Source organism: Hyla sarda, chromosome 2 (assembly GCF_029499605.1).
Source record: "Hyla sarda isolate aHylSar1 chromosome 2, aHylSar1.hap1, whole genome shotgun sequence".
NCBI classification, from domain to species: domain Eukaryota; kingdom Metazoa; phylum Chordata; class Amphibia; order Anura; family Hylidae; genus Hyla; species Hyla sarda.
The window spans coordinates 462,053,461-462,068,202 of record NC_079190.1 but is presented as its reverse complement, the minus strand read 5'-3'; the positions used below and the strand labels follow the sequence as shown (position 1 = coordinate 462,068,202).

General features: G+C 41.4%; 1 protein-coding gene across 1 annotated transcript in view; it reads left to right on the top strand.

Annotated features, from left to right (window-relative positions):
* TMPRSS15 (transmembrane serine protease 15) overlaps positions 1-14,742 on the top strand; it is a 311,771-nt gene that overhangs the window by 49,965 nt on the left and 247,064 nt on the right. Inside the window, exon 5 of the mRNA XM_056560197.1 lies at positions 10,009-10,117. Within this exon, the coding sequence (XP_056416172.1) occupies positions 10,009-10,117 (109 nt within the window). The remainder of the gene's footprint in view (positions 1-10,008; positions 10,118-14,742) is intronic.

Below are 14,742 nucleotides of genomic sequence, written 5' to 3'. Positions count from 1 at the left end.
CCAAAATACTATGCCCTGTGGGGGTTATTTTGCAGTTCTGGCACCATGGGGGCTTTCTAAATGCAGCATAGCCCCCAAAACCATGACAGCAAAATTTATTTTAAAAAATCCCACAGTTGATCTTTCCCTCTTGAGCCATGTTGTGAGCCCACCGAGCACTTTATGTCAACATATGAGGCATTGCCATACTCGAGAGAAATTGGGCTATACATTTTGGGGGGCTTTTTCACCTAATACCACTTTTAAAAATAAAAAAATGGGGCTACAAGAACATATTAGTGTAAAAAATGCAGATTTTGATTTTTCTCCCTCACTTTGCTGCTATTCCTTTAAAACACCTAAAGGGCTAACACGCTTTCCGAATGTCATTTTGAATACTTTGAGGGACAGAGGTGTCAGCTGAGAGCACTGTTGTCAGGCAGAAAAGAAATTCACAAATTTCTCTGTAGCATATCTGTAGTATACAGCAGCTGATAACTACTAGAAGGGTTAAGATTTTTAAATAGAAGTAATTTACATATCTGTTTAACTTTCTGGCACCAGTTGATTTGTCAGAAAAAAAAAATACACCGGAGTTCCCCTTTAAATCCATCATAAAAAGGCATCAAATTCATACTAGTGTGGCCAATGTTGGCTTCCAACAGGGGGTTACACAGCAGCCTGTAGTGATTGGATGAAAAGACCCAGCACAGCACAGCAGACACAGGGAGGAAGTAAATGCATGTTGAGTGAGGATGGGCTCAGTGCTTGATTCAGACATGCCCATTCCTAATAAGTGAATGTCAGAATGAGTGAGCAACAGAATGGAGGTATTTATGAGCCAAATACAGAAGTTAGACACATAAAAAGACACAGAAAGCATTTGCATGACCTAGTGAGTAACATATATAAGCACTATTTTTTTTATGATATGACAGGGATGCTGTAATTTAGTACAGTACAAAAGCATTTGGTCAGGACGTTGTCCCAATAGGTAGGTAAGGATGTGAAAGTTAGGTCCAACTCCTGACAAAAACAGCATTTTTAAGATTTACTTCATTGCGTTCCATAACAAATGTCAAAAACAAATTGTCAAAACTTCAAGAAAACCAGAAAATAAACAAGAAACCTAAATTACAAATAAAAAGTAATTATTCAAGCAAAGCTTTCTTTGGCTGAATGAACTATTCTGTTTTAATGAAAGGGCTTCCTGGATTTGAAAGCGCAGAATAAAACATATTAAAATGGGCAACAGACAGCAATGTACTCAAAAAAACTAAATCAGAGCAAATGTAAAGTGTGTTTATAATATCCTTAATGTTTGTGGTTTTAAAACAAATCCAAATTCTCTCGCTATTTGTTCATAGGACGAACAAAGTTCTGAAGCAGCTGGTTGATTTAGATAAATTGGCTCCATGAGAATATCTGGAACTGTATATAGAGAAAAAAATATGCAAGTGAATTTGTGGACAATTTATGTTTTTTCGACTAAAACAGGAATATTCTTCTGAGCCTAACTAGTGGGATTGGAAGGAAGCTTGTTAAAAATACATAAATTATTGTCAAATTAATATCATCGCTGTCTTGTAGAACAATAGGATCATGTTCATGGGTAATGATAATAGGGCTCCTATCATGTCACGGATGGCTGTATCCTGTTATTTAGTTATGTTACAAAGTTCTGACAAGGAGAATAAAAAAACTTTTGATTAAATCAGTCTGTTTTGAACTTCCGAGTATCATAGTACTATAGAATATAATATTTCTCTACAATGTTTTTATAACCAGGGGTGTCTGTACTAAGCTAACCCTCTAGAAAGGTACATACAAATTCATCTGGTACTGCATCTGCTTTTATAATCTAGTATATATAGTATATATCTATTATAATATAGTATAATATATATATATATATATATATATATATATATATATATATATAATATAGTATATATCTATTATCATTGGTCCCTTGGTGCCAAACCAAACTGTCCAACTCATGTACGATCCATCTCCTTATTTGAGATATATTTATAATTAATTCTGGTCAAGCATAAGTTACACTTAATTTTAATACTGTGAACAACGTTATATGCTATAAATTGTGTTCTTCAATCAATTTTAACGGGTAACACACGATTGTCTGTATTTTCCCAACAATCAGTTGTGTTTGAAAGAAACTGACAACAACAGTTACATATTGTAGATATACTGTCATGGATTACTGTGCGAACAGATTGAAGGAGAGAGATAGATTAGTCGAACTATCTATTAAGAATGTCATCGTGTAAACAAAAGCAGAGGGACACCTTGAAAATTCCGAAACCGAAACAAATCATAGAGAGGTAGATTTGCCATGTATCTTTCTGAATTGTGAAAAACTCCTAAAAAACAAGAGGTCTGACAAGGCGAAGAAAAGAAATTTTGATTATATCAGTCTGCTTTGAACTTCCTTCTATAAACGGCTGGAGCCGATCATCCAGAGATTTTTTATCCCTGTTATACCTGAAAGTTCTGGCTTTGACATTATTCATCTCAGGGAGTTAAAAGGTTTGTCAGATGAGTTGATCACTGCAGGTTCTGCATCAGATATCCCCAGCAACCCTTTATAATACCCCCCCCCCCCAAAAAAAAAAAAAAAAAAAAAAGCTGCAGCCAGTGACATTAGCTCTTTATAAAGGGGTATTCTGGTTTCCAGAATTTTTTTTAGATGTTGCTAGGGCCAAAATTACAATTGAAAAATAGAAACAAAACAAACGAACAAAAAAAAACAGATACTTATCTACCTTGCTCTGTCGGGTATTCCCCTGTGAATTCTTCTGGTCCCCAGCTGAAGCTGCTATTTCTGGTACAAACTTGTTTTATACAGGGGCAGTCTGCTCAGTCAATCACCAACTTAAGCAGGATACCGGTGATTGGCTGAACAGAAGTAGCAGCCGGATTGTTCAGTGGGGATTAGGAGACTTCACAGGGGGTTCCTAAGGTAGCTTAGTATGTGTGTTTTTTTTTTTATTGTCAGTGTGGCCCAGCAACATTTCTGAAACTTGGAATACCCCTTCGATAGCTCTTTCTTATGACATAGAAACATTGTATGTGTTGGCAGATAAGAACCATTTGGCCCATCTAGTCTGCCCAATAAACTGAATCTTATCAATAGTCCCTGGCCCTATCTTATATGAAGGATAGCCTTATGCTTATCCCATGCATGAATAAAATCCTTCACTGTATTTGCAGTGACCACTTCTGCAGGAAGGCTATTCCATGCATCCACTACTCTCTCAGTGAAGTAATACTTCCTCATATTACTTTTAAACCTTTGCCCCTCTAATTTAAAACTATGTCCTCTTGGTAGTTTTTCTTCTTTTTAAATATGGTCTCCCCCTTTACCGTGTTGACTCCTTTTATGTATTTAAAAGTCTCTATCATATCATGTCTGTCTCTTCTTTCTTCTAAGCTATACATGTTAAGATCCTTTAACCTTTCCTGGTAAGTTTTATCCTGCAATCCATTAACTAGTTTAGTAGCTCTTCTCTGGACTCTCTCTAGAGTATCTATATCCTTCTGGAGACACGGCCTCCAGTACTGCGCACAATACTCCAAGTGAGGTCTCACCAGTGTTCTGTACAGCGGCATGAGCACTTCTCTCTTTCTACTGCTAAAACCTTTCCCTACACATCCAAACATTCTGCTAGCGTTTCCTGCTGCTCTATTACATTGTCTTCCTACCTTTGAGTCTAAATCCCTTTCCTCAGATACTAAGGTCAGGACTGTGTCAAATATTCTATATTCTGCCTGATGGTTTTTAAGCCCCAGGTGCATTATCTTGCACTTATCCACATTAAATTTCAGTTGCCAGAGTTCTGACCATTCTTCTAGTTTGCCTAAATCCTTTTCCATTTGGCATATCCTCCTAGGAACATCAACCGTTACATATCTTTGTGTCATCAGCAAAAAGACATACCTTACCATCGAGACCTTCTGTAATATCACTAATGAAGATATTAAACAATATTGGTCCCAGTACAGATCCCTGAGGTCCCCACTGGTGACAAGAGCTTGCTCTGAATATACTTCATTGACTACAACCCTCTGTTGTCTGTCACTTAGCCACTGCCAAATCCACTCAACAATATGGGAATCCAAGCTCAATGACTATAGTTTATTGATAAGATAGAGGGGAGTTTAAACCCCCGTAATATTCATATGTGTCACGATGCCGGCTGGCAGGTAGTGGATCCTCTGTGCCAGAGAGGGATTGGCGTGGACCGTGCTAGTGGACCGGTTCTAAGCCACTACTGGTTTTCACCAGAGCCCGCCGCAAAGCGGGATGGTCTTGCTGCGGCGGTAGTGACCAGGTCGTATCCACTAGCAACGGCTCACCTCTCTGGCTGCTGAAGATAGGCGCGGTACAAGGGAGTAGGCAGAAGCAAGGTCGGACGTAGCAGAAGGTCGGGGCAGGCAGCAAGGATCGTAGTCAGGGGCAACGGCAGAAGGTCTGGAAACACAGGCAAGGAACACACAAGGAACGCTTTCACTGGCACTAAGGCAACAAGATCCGGCAAGGGAGTGCAAGGGAAGTGAGGTAATATAGGGAAGTGCACAGGTGATTACCCTAATTGGAACCACTGCGCCAATCAGCGGCGCAGTGGCCCTTTAAATCGCAGAGACCCGGCGCGCGCGCGCCCTAGGGATCGGGGCCGCGCGCGCCGGGACAGAACAGACGGGGAGCGAGTCAGGTAGGGGAGCCGGGGTGCGCATCGCGAGCGGGCGCTACCCGCATCGCGAATCGCATCCCGGCTGGCAGCGGGATCGCAGCGCCCCGGGTCAGAGGACGTGACCGGAGCGCTGCAGCGGAGAGAGTGAAGCGAGCGCTCCGGGGAGGAGCGGGGACCCGGAGCGCTCGGCGTAACAGTACCCCCCCCTTGGGTCTCCCCCTCTTCTTGGAGCCTGAGAACCTGAGGAGCAGATTTTTGTCAAGGATGTTGTCCTCAGGTTCCCAGGATCTCTCTTCAGGACCACAACCCTCCCAGTCTACTAAAAAAAAATTTTTCCCTCTGACCTTTTTGGCAGCCAAAATTTCCTTGACCGAGAAGACGTCCGAGGAGCCGGAAACAGGAGTGGGAGGAACAGATTTGGGAGAAAAACGGTTGAGGATGAGTGGTTATAGGCGCCTCTTAAGTCCAATTTAGTGAAGATGTGGGCACCTTGGAGGCGATCAAAGAGTTCAGAGATGAGGGGTAAGGGGTAGCGGTTCTTAACCGTGATTTTATTAAGACCGCGGTAGTCAATGCAAGGACGTAGGGAGCCATCTTTTTTGGACACAAAGAAAAATCCGGCTCCGGCAGGAGAGGAGGATTTACGGATAAAGCCCTTCTTTAGATTCTCCTGGACGTATTCGGACATGGCAAGAGTCTCTGGGGCAGAGAGAGGATAAATTCTGCCCCGGGGTGGAGTAGTGCCCGGGAGGAGGTCGATAGGGCAATCATAAGGCCTGTGAGGAGGTAGTGTCTCAGCTTGTTTTTTGCAGAAAACATCCGCGAAGTCCATATAGGCCTTAGGGAGACCGGTTACTGGAGGAACCACAGAGTTACGGCAAGGGTTACTGGGAACCGGTTTTAGACAGTTCTTGGAACAAGAGGACCCCCAACTCTTGATCTCCCCAGTGGACCAATCCAGGGTAGGGGAATGAAGTTGAAGCCAGGGAAGTCCAAGGAGAATTTCCGAGGTGCAATTGGGGAGGACCAAAAGTTCAATCCTCTCATGATGAGATCCGATGCTCATAAGAAGGGGCTCCGTGCGGAAACGTATGGTACAGTCCAATCTTTCATTATTTACACAATTGATGTAGAGGGGTCTGGCGAGACTGGTCACCGGGATGTTGAACCTGTTGACGAGAGAGGCCAAAATAAAATTTCCTGCAGATCCAGAGTCCAAGAAGGCCACAGCAGGGAAGGAGAAGGCAGAGGCAGACATCCGCACAGGCACAGTAAGACGTGGAGAAGCAGAGTAGACATCAAGGACTGTCTCACCATTGTGCGGAGTCAGCGTACGTCTTTCCAGGCGGGGAGGACGGATAGGACAATCCCTCAGGAAGTGTTCGGTACTAGCACAGTACAGGCAGAGGTTCTCCATACGGCGTCGTGTCCTCTCTTGAGGTGTCAGGCGAGACCGGTCGACCTGCATAGCCTCCACGGTGGGAGGCACAGGAACAGATTGCAGGGGACCAGAGGAGAGAGGAGCCGAGGAGACGAAACGCCTCGTGCGAACAGAGTCCATATCTTGGCGGAGTTCCTGGCGCCTTTCAGAAAAACGCATGTCAATGCGAGTGGCTAGGTGAATGAGTTCATGTAGATTAGCAGGGATTTCTCGTGCGGCCAGAACATCTTTAATGTTGCTGGATAGGCCTTTTTTGAAGGTCGCGCAGAGGGCCTCATTATTCCAGGACAATTCTGAAGCAAGTGTACGGAATTGTACGGCATACTCGCCAACGGAAGAATTACCCTGGACCAGGTTCAACAGGGCAGTCTCAGCAGAAGAGGCTCGGGCAGGTTCCTCAAAGACACTTCGGATTTCCGAGAAGAAGGAGTGTACAGAGGCAGTGACGGGGTCATTGCGGTCCCAGAGCGGTGTGGCCCATGACAGGGCTTTTCCGGACAGAAGACTGACTACGAAAGCCACCTTAGACCTTTCAGTGGGAAACAGGTCCGACATCATCTCCAGATGCAGGGAACATTGGGAAAGAAAGCCACGGCAAAACTTAGAGTCCCCATCAAATTTATCCGGCAAGGATAAGCGTATCCCAGGAGCGGCCACTCGCTGCGGAGGAGGTGCAGGAGCTGGCGGAGGAGATGACTGCTGAAGCTGTGGTAGTAACTGTTGTAGCATAACGGTCAGTTGAGACAGCTGTTGGCCTTGTTGCGCTATCTGTTGTGACTGCTGGGCGACCACCGTGGTGAGGTCAGCGACAACTGGCAGAGGAACTTCAGCGGGATCCATGGCCGGATCTACTGTCACGATGCCGGCTGGCAGGTAGTGGATCCTCTGTGCCAGAGAGGGATTGGCGTGGACCGTGCTAGTGGACCGGTTCTAAGCCACTACTGGTTTTCACCAGAGCCCGCCGCAAAGCGGGATGGTCTTGCTGCGGCGGTAGTGACCAGGTCGTATCCACTAGCAACGGCTCACCTCTCTGGCTGCTGAAGATAGGCGCGGTACAAGGGAGTAGGCAGAAGCAAGGTCGGACGTAGCAGAAGGTCGGGGCAGGCAGCAAGGATCGTAGTCAGGGGCAACGGCAGAAGGTCTGGAAACACAGGCAAGGAACACACAAGGAACGCTTTCACTGGCACTAAGGCAACAAGATCCGGCAAGGGAGTGCAAGGGAAGTGAGGTAATATAGGGAAGTGCACAGGTGATTACCCTAATTGGAACCACTGCGCCAATCAGCGGCGCAGTGGCCCTTTAAATCGCAGAGACCCGGCGCGCGCGCGCCCTAGGGAGCGGGGCCGCGCGCGCCGGGACAGAACAGACGGGGAGCGAGTCAGGTAGGGGAGCCGGGGTGCGCATCGCGAGCGGGCGCTACCCGCATCGCGAATCGCATCCCGGCTGGCAGCGGGATCGCAGCGCCCCGGGTCAGAGGACGTGACCGGAGCGCTGCAGCGGAGAGAGTGAAGCGAGCGCTCCGGGGAGGAGCGGGGACCCGGAGCGCTCGGCGTAACAATATGCCTTAGTAAGCAATATGAAAAGGAAGTGTCTTGGTGAGACAACCCCTTTAAGTCCTTGAAAATGACTTTAGTGGTGCCCAAGAGATTTTATGATGTTTCTGTGAACTATGGGATAATATCATCACCTACCAGATTCCTTCCTACTAGCTCCAAGACACATTCCCTCACCACCTAAATCTGTATACCTGATATCATTATGGGATCTGGATAAATAGTAGTTATACACTTCCCCTCCAGCTCTATCTGTATACTGCTGCTGTTATCTTTATGGGATCAGGATATATAGTAGTTATACACCTCCCCTAAGGATGTATTCATACATTGCATGTCTTGCTGTTTTTTTCTCTTTTGCTGTGATTTGTCAAAATTATGGCATAAACTAAGATATTGTACAGCAATTGTGCAAAATATGGTTAAAAAAAACATAATTTTTTCAACCATTTTGGGGAATCGCTGAAAAATTATTCAAAATCTTCATAAAACATCTCAGTTGTGATTGTAGGCTAAATCACTTTCGTCTCATGGTAATCATTTTTCTCAAAAATTCACTTTAAGTGATTCTCTGTGCTTCCAACATGAAGCCTATTCCATATCTGCCACTTCATCTCACACAAATAAGGTGAAGGCATACACAAGAGAACCTTTACATTATTCTCTAATAAAAGCCTATAATGCACATGAGAGTACCTGTAGTGCCTCCCTCTGAACCTAAAAGCCCAGCAATCCTCCTCTAGAAGTACAGTAACCCCCCCCCCGACCTACGATGGCCCCGACATATGATAAAATCGACATACGATGGCCTCTCAGAGGCCATCGCATGTCGATGTCAGCATCGACATACGATGCTTTGATATGTCGGGGCCATCGCATTAACTGCTATCCGACAGCGCAAAATGCTTAAGCTGCTGTCGGATAGCAGTTTAAGCATCCCTGGCAGGTTCGCTTACCTATTCCCGCTGCTCCGGGTCCACTTCGCGATCCTCCGGTGTCTTGCACATCTTCTCCAGGGTCCGGGCCTTGCTTTTCGGCGTCGTTATTACGTCACTACGCACGCCGCACCGGCGCAGCAGCGTAATAACGTCACCAGAAAGCGAGGCCCGGACCCTGCAGAAGATGCGGAAGAAGCCGGAGGATCGCGAAGAAGACACCGGAGCAGCGGGACAGCAGCGGGAGCCCCTGGGACAGCATCGGGAGCGGTGAGGACCTGGTCCGGAGCGACGGGTACAGGTGTGTACAGCTTCCTATACTTTACATTGCACGGATCCCTCAACATACGATGGATTCGACAAACGATGGGTCGTTTGGAACGAATTACCATCGTATGTTGAGGGACCACTGTATTGCTTTTAATGGAGAATACTGTGCCTTACAGAGGATTCCAAGCACAACCTCCAAGCATATGTTTCTACAACAAGTAATTTCCAGCTTTGTCTATTTAGAGGGGTTATCCAGAAAAAAATTATATAAGACATATTTGCAGGCTGTCTGATGTACCACCTTGGCCAATTATTGGGTGAATGGCAATGTGAATTATTGTCTGCGGCTATGGGAAGTAAAGCGTGGCAAAGAGTGGGCACAGTTATAACAGAGGTTCTGGGGGAGCGAGAGGGGTAAGTAGAGTTTTTTTTTTTTTTTTTTTTTCATCAGACACCTGGTCACATGCCTTATAGGGGTTATCCACCATAAGATGATTTTAGTACTTGACTGCCAGACATTAGTGGACATGCTTAGGAATGATCTGTTTGTAAGTGTGAGGTCACACATCAGCCACCCCATCCATTGCACCAGAGCTAGGCTTCCTTCTATGTCTGCTGTTGTTGAATCTACAATTCCCTGTAGTCCTGTGGAGAATGATCTACCTACCACCCAGTGGTCATTCCACCCATTAAAGCACTGCCATGCTCCCTTTCAACACCTGACTAGTGATGTAATGTCTCGGGACGCACTGCAACCTGGGAAAAGCAAAGACAACACTCATTTTGAATGCTGCTAAAATGATCACATAAGAATTGTGAGACCAGCCATCAAACACAGGTTATGACACTATATTATGAACTATACTAATTTCACAAATCCTGTAGACCAGCTAAATAAAAAAAAATAAAAACTATAATACAGATTTTAGCTGAATAACCTCTTCAATCACTTAGAATATAGCATAGTAAATAATTCCTGATATTTTATATAATGAGTGACATGTTGGCCCATTTGTACTGTATGAATGATCTCTTATTGTCATAGATATGTACAGTACATTATGCATCAAATTTTTTAGCCTTTGTATAAAACTGAGCTCATACTTTTCTTCCAGGCTACTATATATCAACACCACTGGGACCTGGATTTAGCCAAAGAATTCGACTTTTTAGTCTTCCTTTGATGTCATCACCATCTCTAGAACACTTGTGCCTTAGCTTCTGGTAAGTAGGAACGTTCTATAAAATCAATTGTGTCAAATAATATCCACAAAACTAAATTATGCATCGTAAAGACACTTAATAAACATTATGCAAAAGGTTAACTAGTCTGCGCGATGTTAATAAGCAGAGTAATTCTGCTAAATGGTACAAACAAATGAATCGACTGTCTTAGCTGCTTTAGCTGCTTCTTGTTGTTCCAGTAGACTGATAGCAGGAATAGAAATAATTATGCACAACACTGATGGTACTGGGGTGGGTGCATAGATATTATCTTTATATTGTTAATATACTATGTGTATGAACAGAAATAAGGACACATTCTAATAAAAAAGCAAAAATAAATAAAAGTTAAGACCTCATGTACACAGCTATATTGTTGCTCTGTGTTGTACAAAGCCATAAGAATCCTTTCTTTCATTTTGTATGGTGGCTCTACTGTATGCATATATACCATTGATTTTAGACAAAGAGAAATGGTGCTGGAATAACATACTTCATTATATGGCATTATATTATAATGATGGAGTGTCATAAAGTGGCACACTTATTGTAAAAGTTTTGTGTAAAGTATTAAAGGGATATTACAGTTATGGAGAAACTTATCTCCAGTTATAAGTATCTGATCACAGGGGGTCCGACAGCTAGGACCCCTGCAATCTGTGAAATGGGGCTCTGTCTCTCCCCGCTAAGGCTCCAGTTCCCACCTTCCAAGATGAACTTGCCTTTACAGTGACGGCCCGCTCAGTCAATCACCTGTCGCAGCTCTGTCCATTTTCAGCTGGTGATTGACTGAGCTGGAAGTCACTGCCAAGACCATCACTGCCACTAACAGTGGGGAAAGATGAGCCTCTTTATGAAGATTGTGGGGGTTCCCCTAACTTGACAAACTATTTAAAGCTACAGCTCTTTAGCTTAATGCAGCATTTTCCCCCTTGCAGCACATTCAAGATTTATTAACAGGGAGAAGGAAATAGATAGATGTTCAAGAGTCGAACTTTTTATGTGTTTAGTATTAATGTTTTCTAACAGAGTACAACTGCTCCTCTCAACATTTTTTTAAGATAATTTTTAGCCAAGAAAACATCTTTAAATAATTTTCAGTAATTTAAATTAATAAATAAAAAAAGTTTTCCAGAACTTGTATTGATGATTTATTTGCTTCTACATTGACTCTTGCATCAAGCTAGTATCTGTACATGTCATAGGTATGCACACTTGAAAAACAGATATATGCAGACAGATTAACAATGCAGTATAACAATATTGTTAAGTATCACTCACGTTTCTGCAGGCTGTATTCTTTTCAGTCCTTAGGGAGGAGACTGTCATGGGGTAGGATAAAGTTAGGATGGTATTTGGATGTGTATAATTATAATGGTTAGGGTAATCTAACTAACACTCCTACTGTATCCAAAATCTTACCCTACCTGACAGCGGGGGAAGCGCCCCCACTTCAACCGTTGACTCTCCACTCCCTATGGCTGACTAAACAAAATGTATGCATACATATCGATCCAAAGCCATTAATTATATATATAATGATGCATCATTATACAACACATCTATGTGTATAAAATTGTGAAAAAACTTGAAATAAATAAATCCTTCACCAAATGAACAAAAGGAAAATAAGGAAAGATAAATAAGGATAAAATTTCAACCTTTGGAATACCTCAACGCGTTTCCCCCCTGTAGCTTTATGGTGGCCTGGGTTCCTCAGGAAGTTTTTACCAGGGAAGGTACTGTGCAGGTACAGATGGAGGCAATGTCACAGCAAAAAAACATTGATCCATAGTTATTACCTGCACAGGGAGGCATGCATACAATCACACTGCATGCCAGTTTGATTATATGCATGCCTCCCTGTGCAGGTAATATCTATGGATCAATGATTTTTTGCTGTGACATTGCCTCCATCTGTACCTACACAGTACCTTCCCTGGTAAAAACCTCCTGAGGAACCCCGGCCACCATGATGCTACCGGGGGGAAACGCGTAGAGGTATTCCAAAGGTTGAAATTTTATCCTTCTTTATCTTTCCTTATTTTCATTTTGTTCATCTGGTGAAGGATTTATCTATTTAACATTTTTTCACTATTTTATACACATAGATGTGTTGCATAATGATGCATCATTATATATATATAATTAATGGCTTTGTATCAATATGTATGCATACATTTTGTTTAGTCAGCCATAGGAAGTGGAGAGTCAATGGTTGAAGTGGGGGCGCTTCCCCCGCTGTCAGGTAGGGTAAGATTTTGGATACAGTAGGAGTGTTAGTTAGATTACCCTAACCATTATAATTATACACATCCAAATACCATCCTAACTTTATCCTACCCCATGACAGTCTCCTCCCTAAGGACTGAAAAGAATACAGCCTGCAGAAACGTGAGTGATACTTAACAATATTGTTATACTGTATTGTTAACCTGTCTGCATATATCTGTTTTTCAAGTGTGCATACCTATGACATGTACAGATACTAGCTTGATGTGAGCATCATTTAATATTTGCATATACAGCAGGCTGCTGGAGATTAAATATCTGTAGTATATTTTTTAACAAGATATAATAAAGGTTATATTTTAATAGGGTATTGGTATTATAGTAAGTTAGTTTTACACATACCCACATATATGGTAATTATTTTGTAAGCTACATTGACTCTTGACTTATAGTCAACTATGGTTGACTTATATAACTATGGTTATAGTTAAAAAAACATACCAAGAATTTTTTTTTTTATAAAAAAATGTTTTATATAAATAATACTGAGTTGAACTCAATGGAAAAATGACGAATAATTCTCATTTAAAATTTTACTACTGTAATTTTAAAGCAATAACATAAGTGGGAGGTTCATTTACTTAGCAGTTTATGGTGCAAATAAATACATCCATTTGGAACTTTTTTTTTTTTTGCAAATTGCATACTAATATTTCCTCTAACAAAAAAATTGACAAAAAACATAAATAGAGAAGTTTAAAAAAAAAAAAAATGTTGAGTACCAAACAGTAAAGATTGCTGACATTTTCTTCCATTTTATTGCATGCCAAAATGGTAATTTTATTTTTATTTTTTTTGTTTTGTTTTTTTGTCCTGCATTGGGTCTACATGTAGCATTTTTATACTTTGGTCAGTTTTTCCCAGTATTAGTAGGCAAAACCAGTAATGAGTTAAAAATGAAAACTGAAAATGATTGCAATATAAGATTTTTTACAGACATATATTGCTCAACTGGGGTTCAAAATATTGCTTGAACTTATCTTAAGTTTAAAACCACAACTTTATTCAAAGATATACAGAAAAAATGCACAAAAGGTACCATTATCTTTAATTTTGTGATATAAAGGACAGAAGAAGTACCTCTGAAGGACCTGATGAAGAGGTCGTCCATTTGTTTTCCAAAAAAATAATAATTATATATATATATATATATATATATATATATTCAATATTCTGGTCCGAATCATGGTTATTGTTTACTTTATTTGAAGCCCATTTTCTGCACACCCGGATTTGCTCCAAGTGATACACCATCCCTTTTTTGAAAGTACAACATATTTTGGTCAGGGACCGGTCAGTAGATCATGCAAAAAGGCATAAGTCAAAACAATAAAAGTCGAAATAGATGAACTGGAACAGTGTGACATGTCAAATAAAGTTGAGCTTAATGTTATCACAAAATCTTCGAAATCTTTGAACATTGGGCCAAAATTACAGGTTAAGTGTTTTATTTTTCTCTCCTGGAGTAAAACTGCTGCCGGAACATCAAAATTGCATTGAACAGTATAATTTCTTTTGGCAGGTGAAGGTCTTTCTTTAGAAATTCTTAGAAGATCTTCAAGATGTGTATCTGTTAATCTACTTCTTTTTCCTGACTTTATACTGTTTTTTTGTGGAAAATCCATTTTCACAGCTCGTAGTGGATAACGGAAGGGTAAAGGTTGATGAAGCCAGAGCAAAAAATTCAGCATAAACACATAATCACTTTTGTAGGAAAAATTAAATTGACAAAAGTCAGTGGCTTTCATGCCTGTTCTCTAAACTTGACTTGGAAGCTTCAGCTTTGGGGACAAAAATGTTTCCTTAAGATTCATTGAACAATTTATCATTTAAAATAACACATAGAAGAGACATTAGACATAAATGTATTATCTAGCATTGGTCCCTATCCTAACACAGACCAACAGTGTGTTTAAAATCTATAAGGTTTTTTTCTCTTTTGTTTTTCAAACAATTCTTACATCTTTCTTTCTATGATGGTGTTATTGTTAAGTTATTGTTGCGATATCAGCTTAAAATCTAAACAGAAAAAAAAAACTTCTTAAAAAAAATATAATACGTGCAACTGTATTGTCATCTATTTTTACATATTTTTTTCTGAACACTTAGGGCTTTATGTTCATGCCATTGCTATAATACAACTTGTTTGTGATATAAAAAAAAATAATAATAATAAAATAAAATTGTCTGTTTTATCACAGTTATTACAGAGGACTAAAATGTAGGAATACAATGTCATAGTGCTGCAGAAAATGCTAGCAGTATGCTTGGGTGTATAGGGAGAGCTATTAGAAGAAAGAGTGAAGTGCTTATGGGTGAATAGGGAAAGGTAT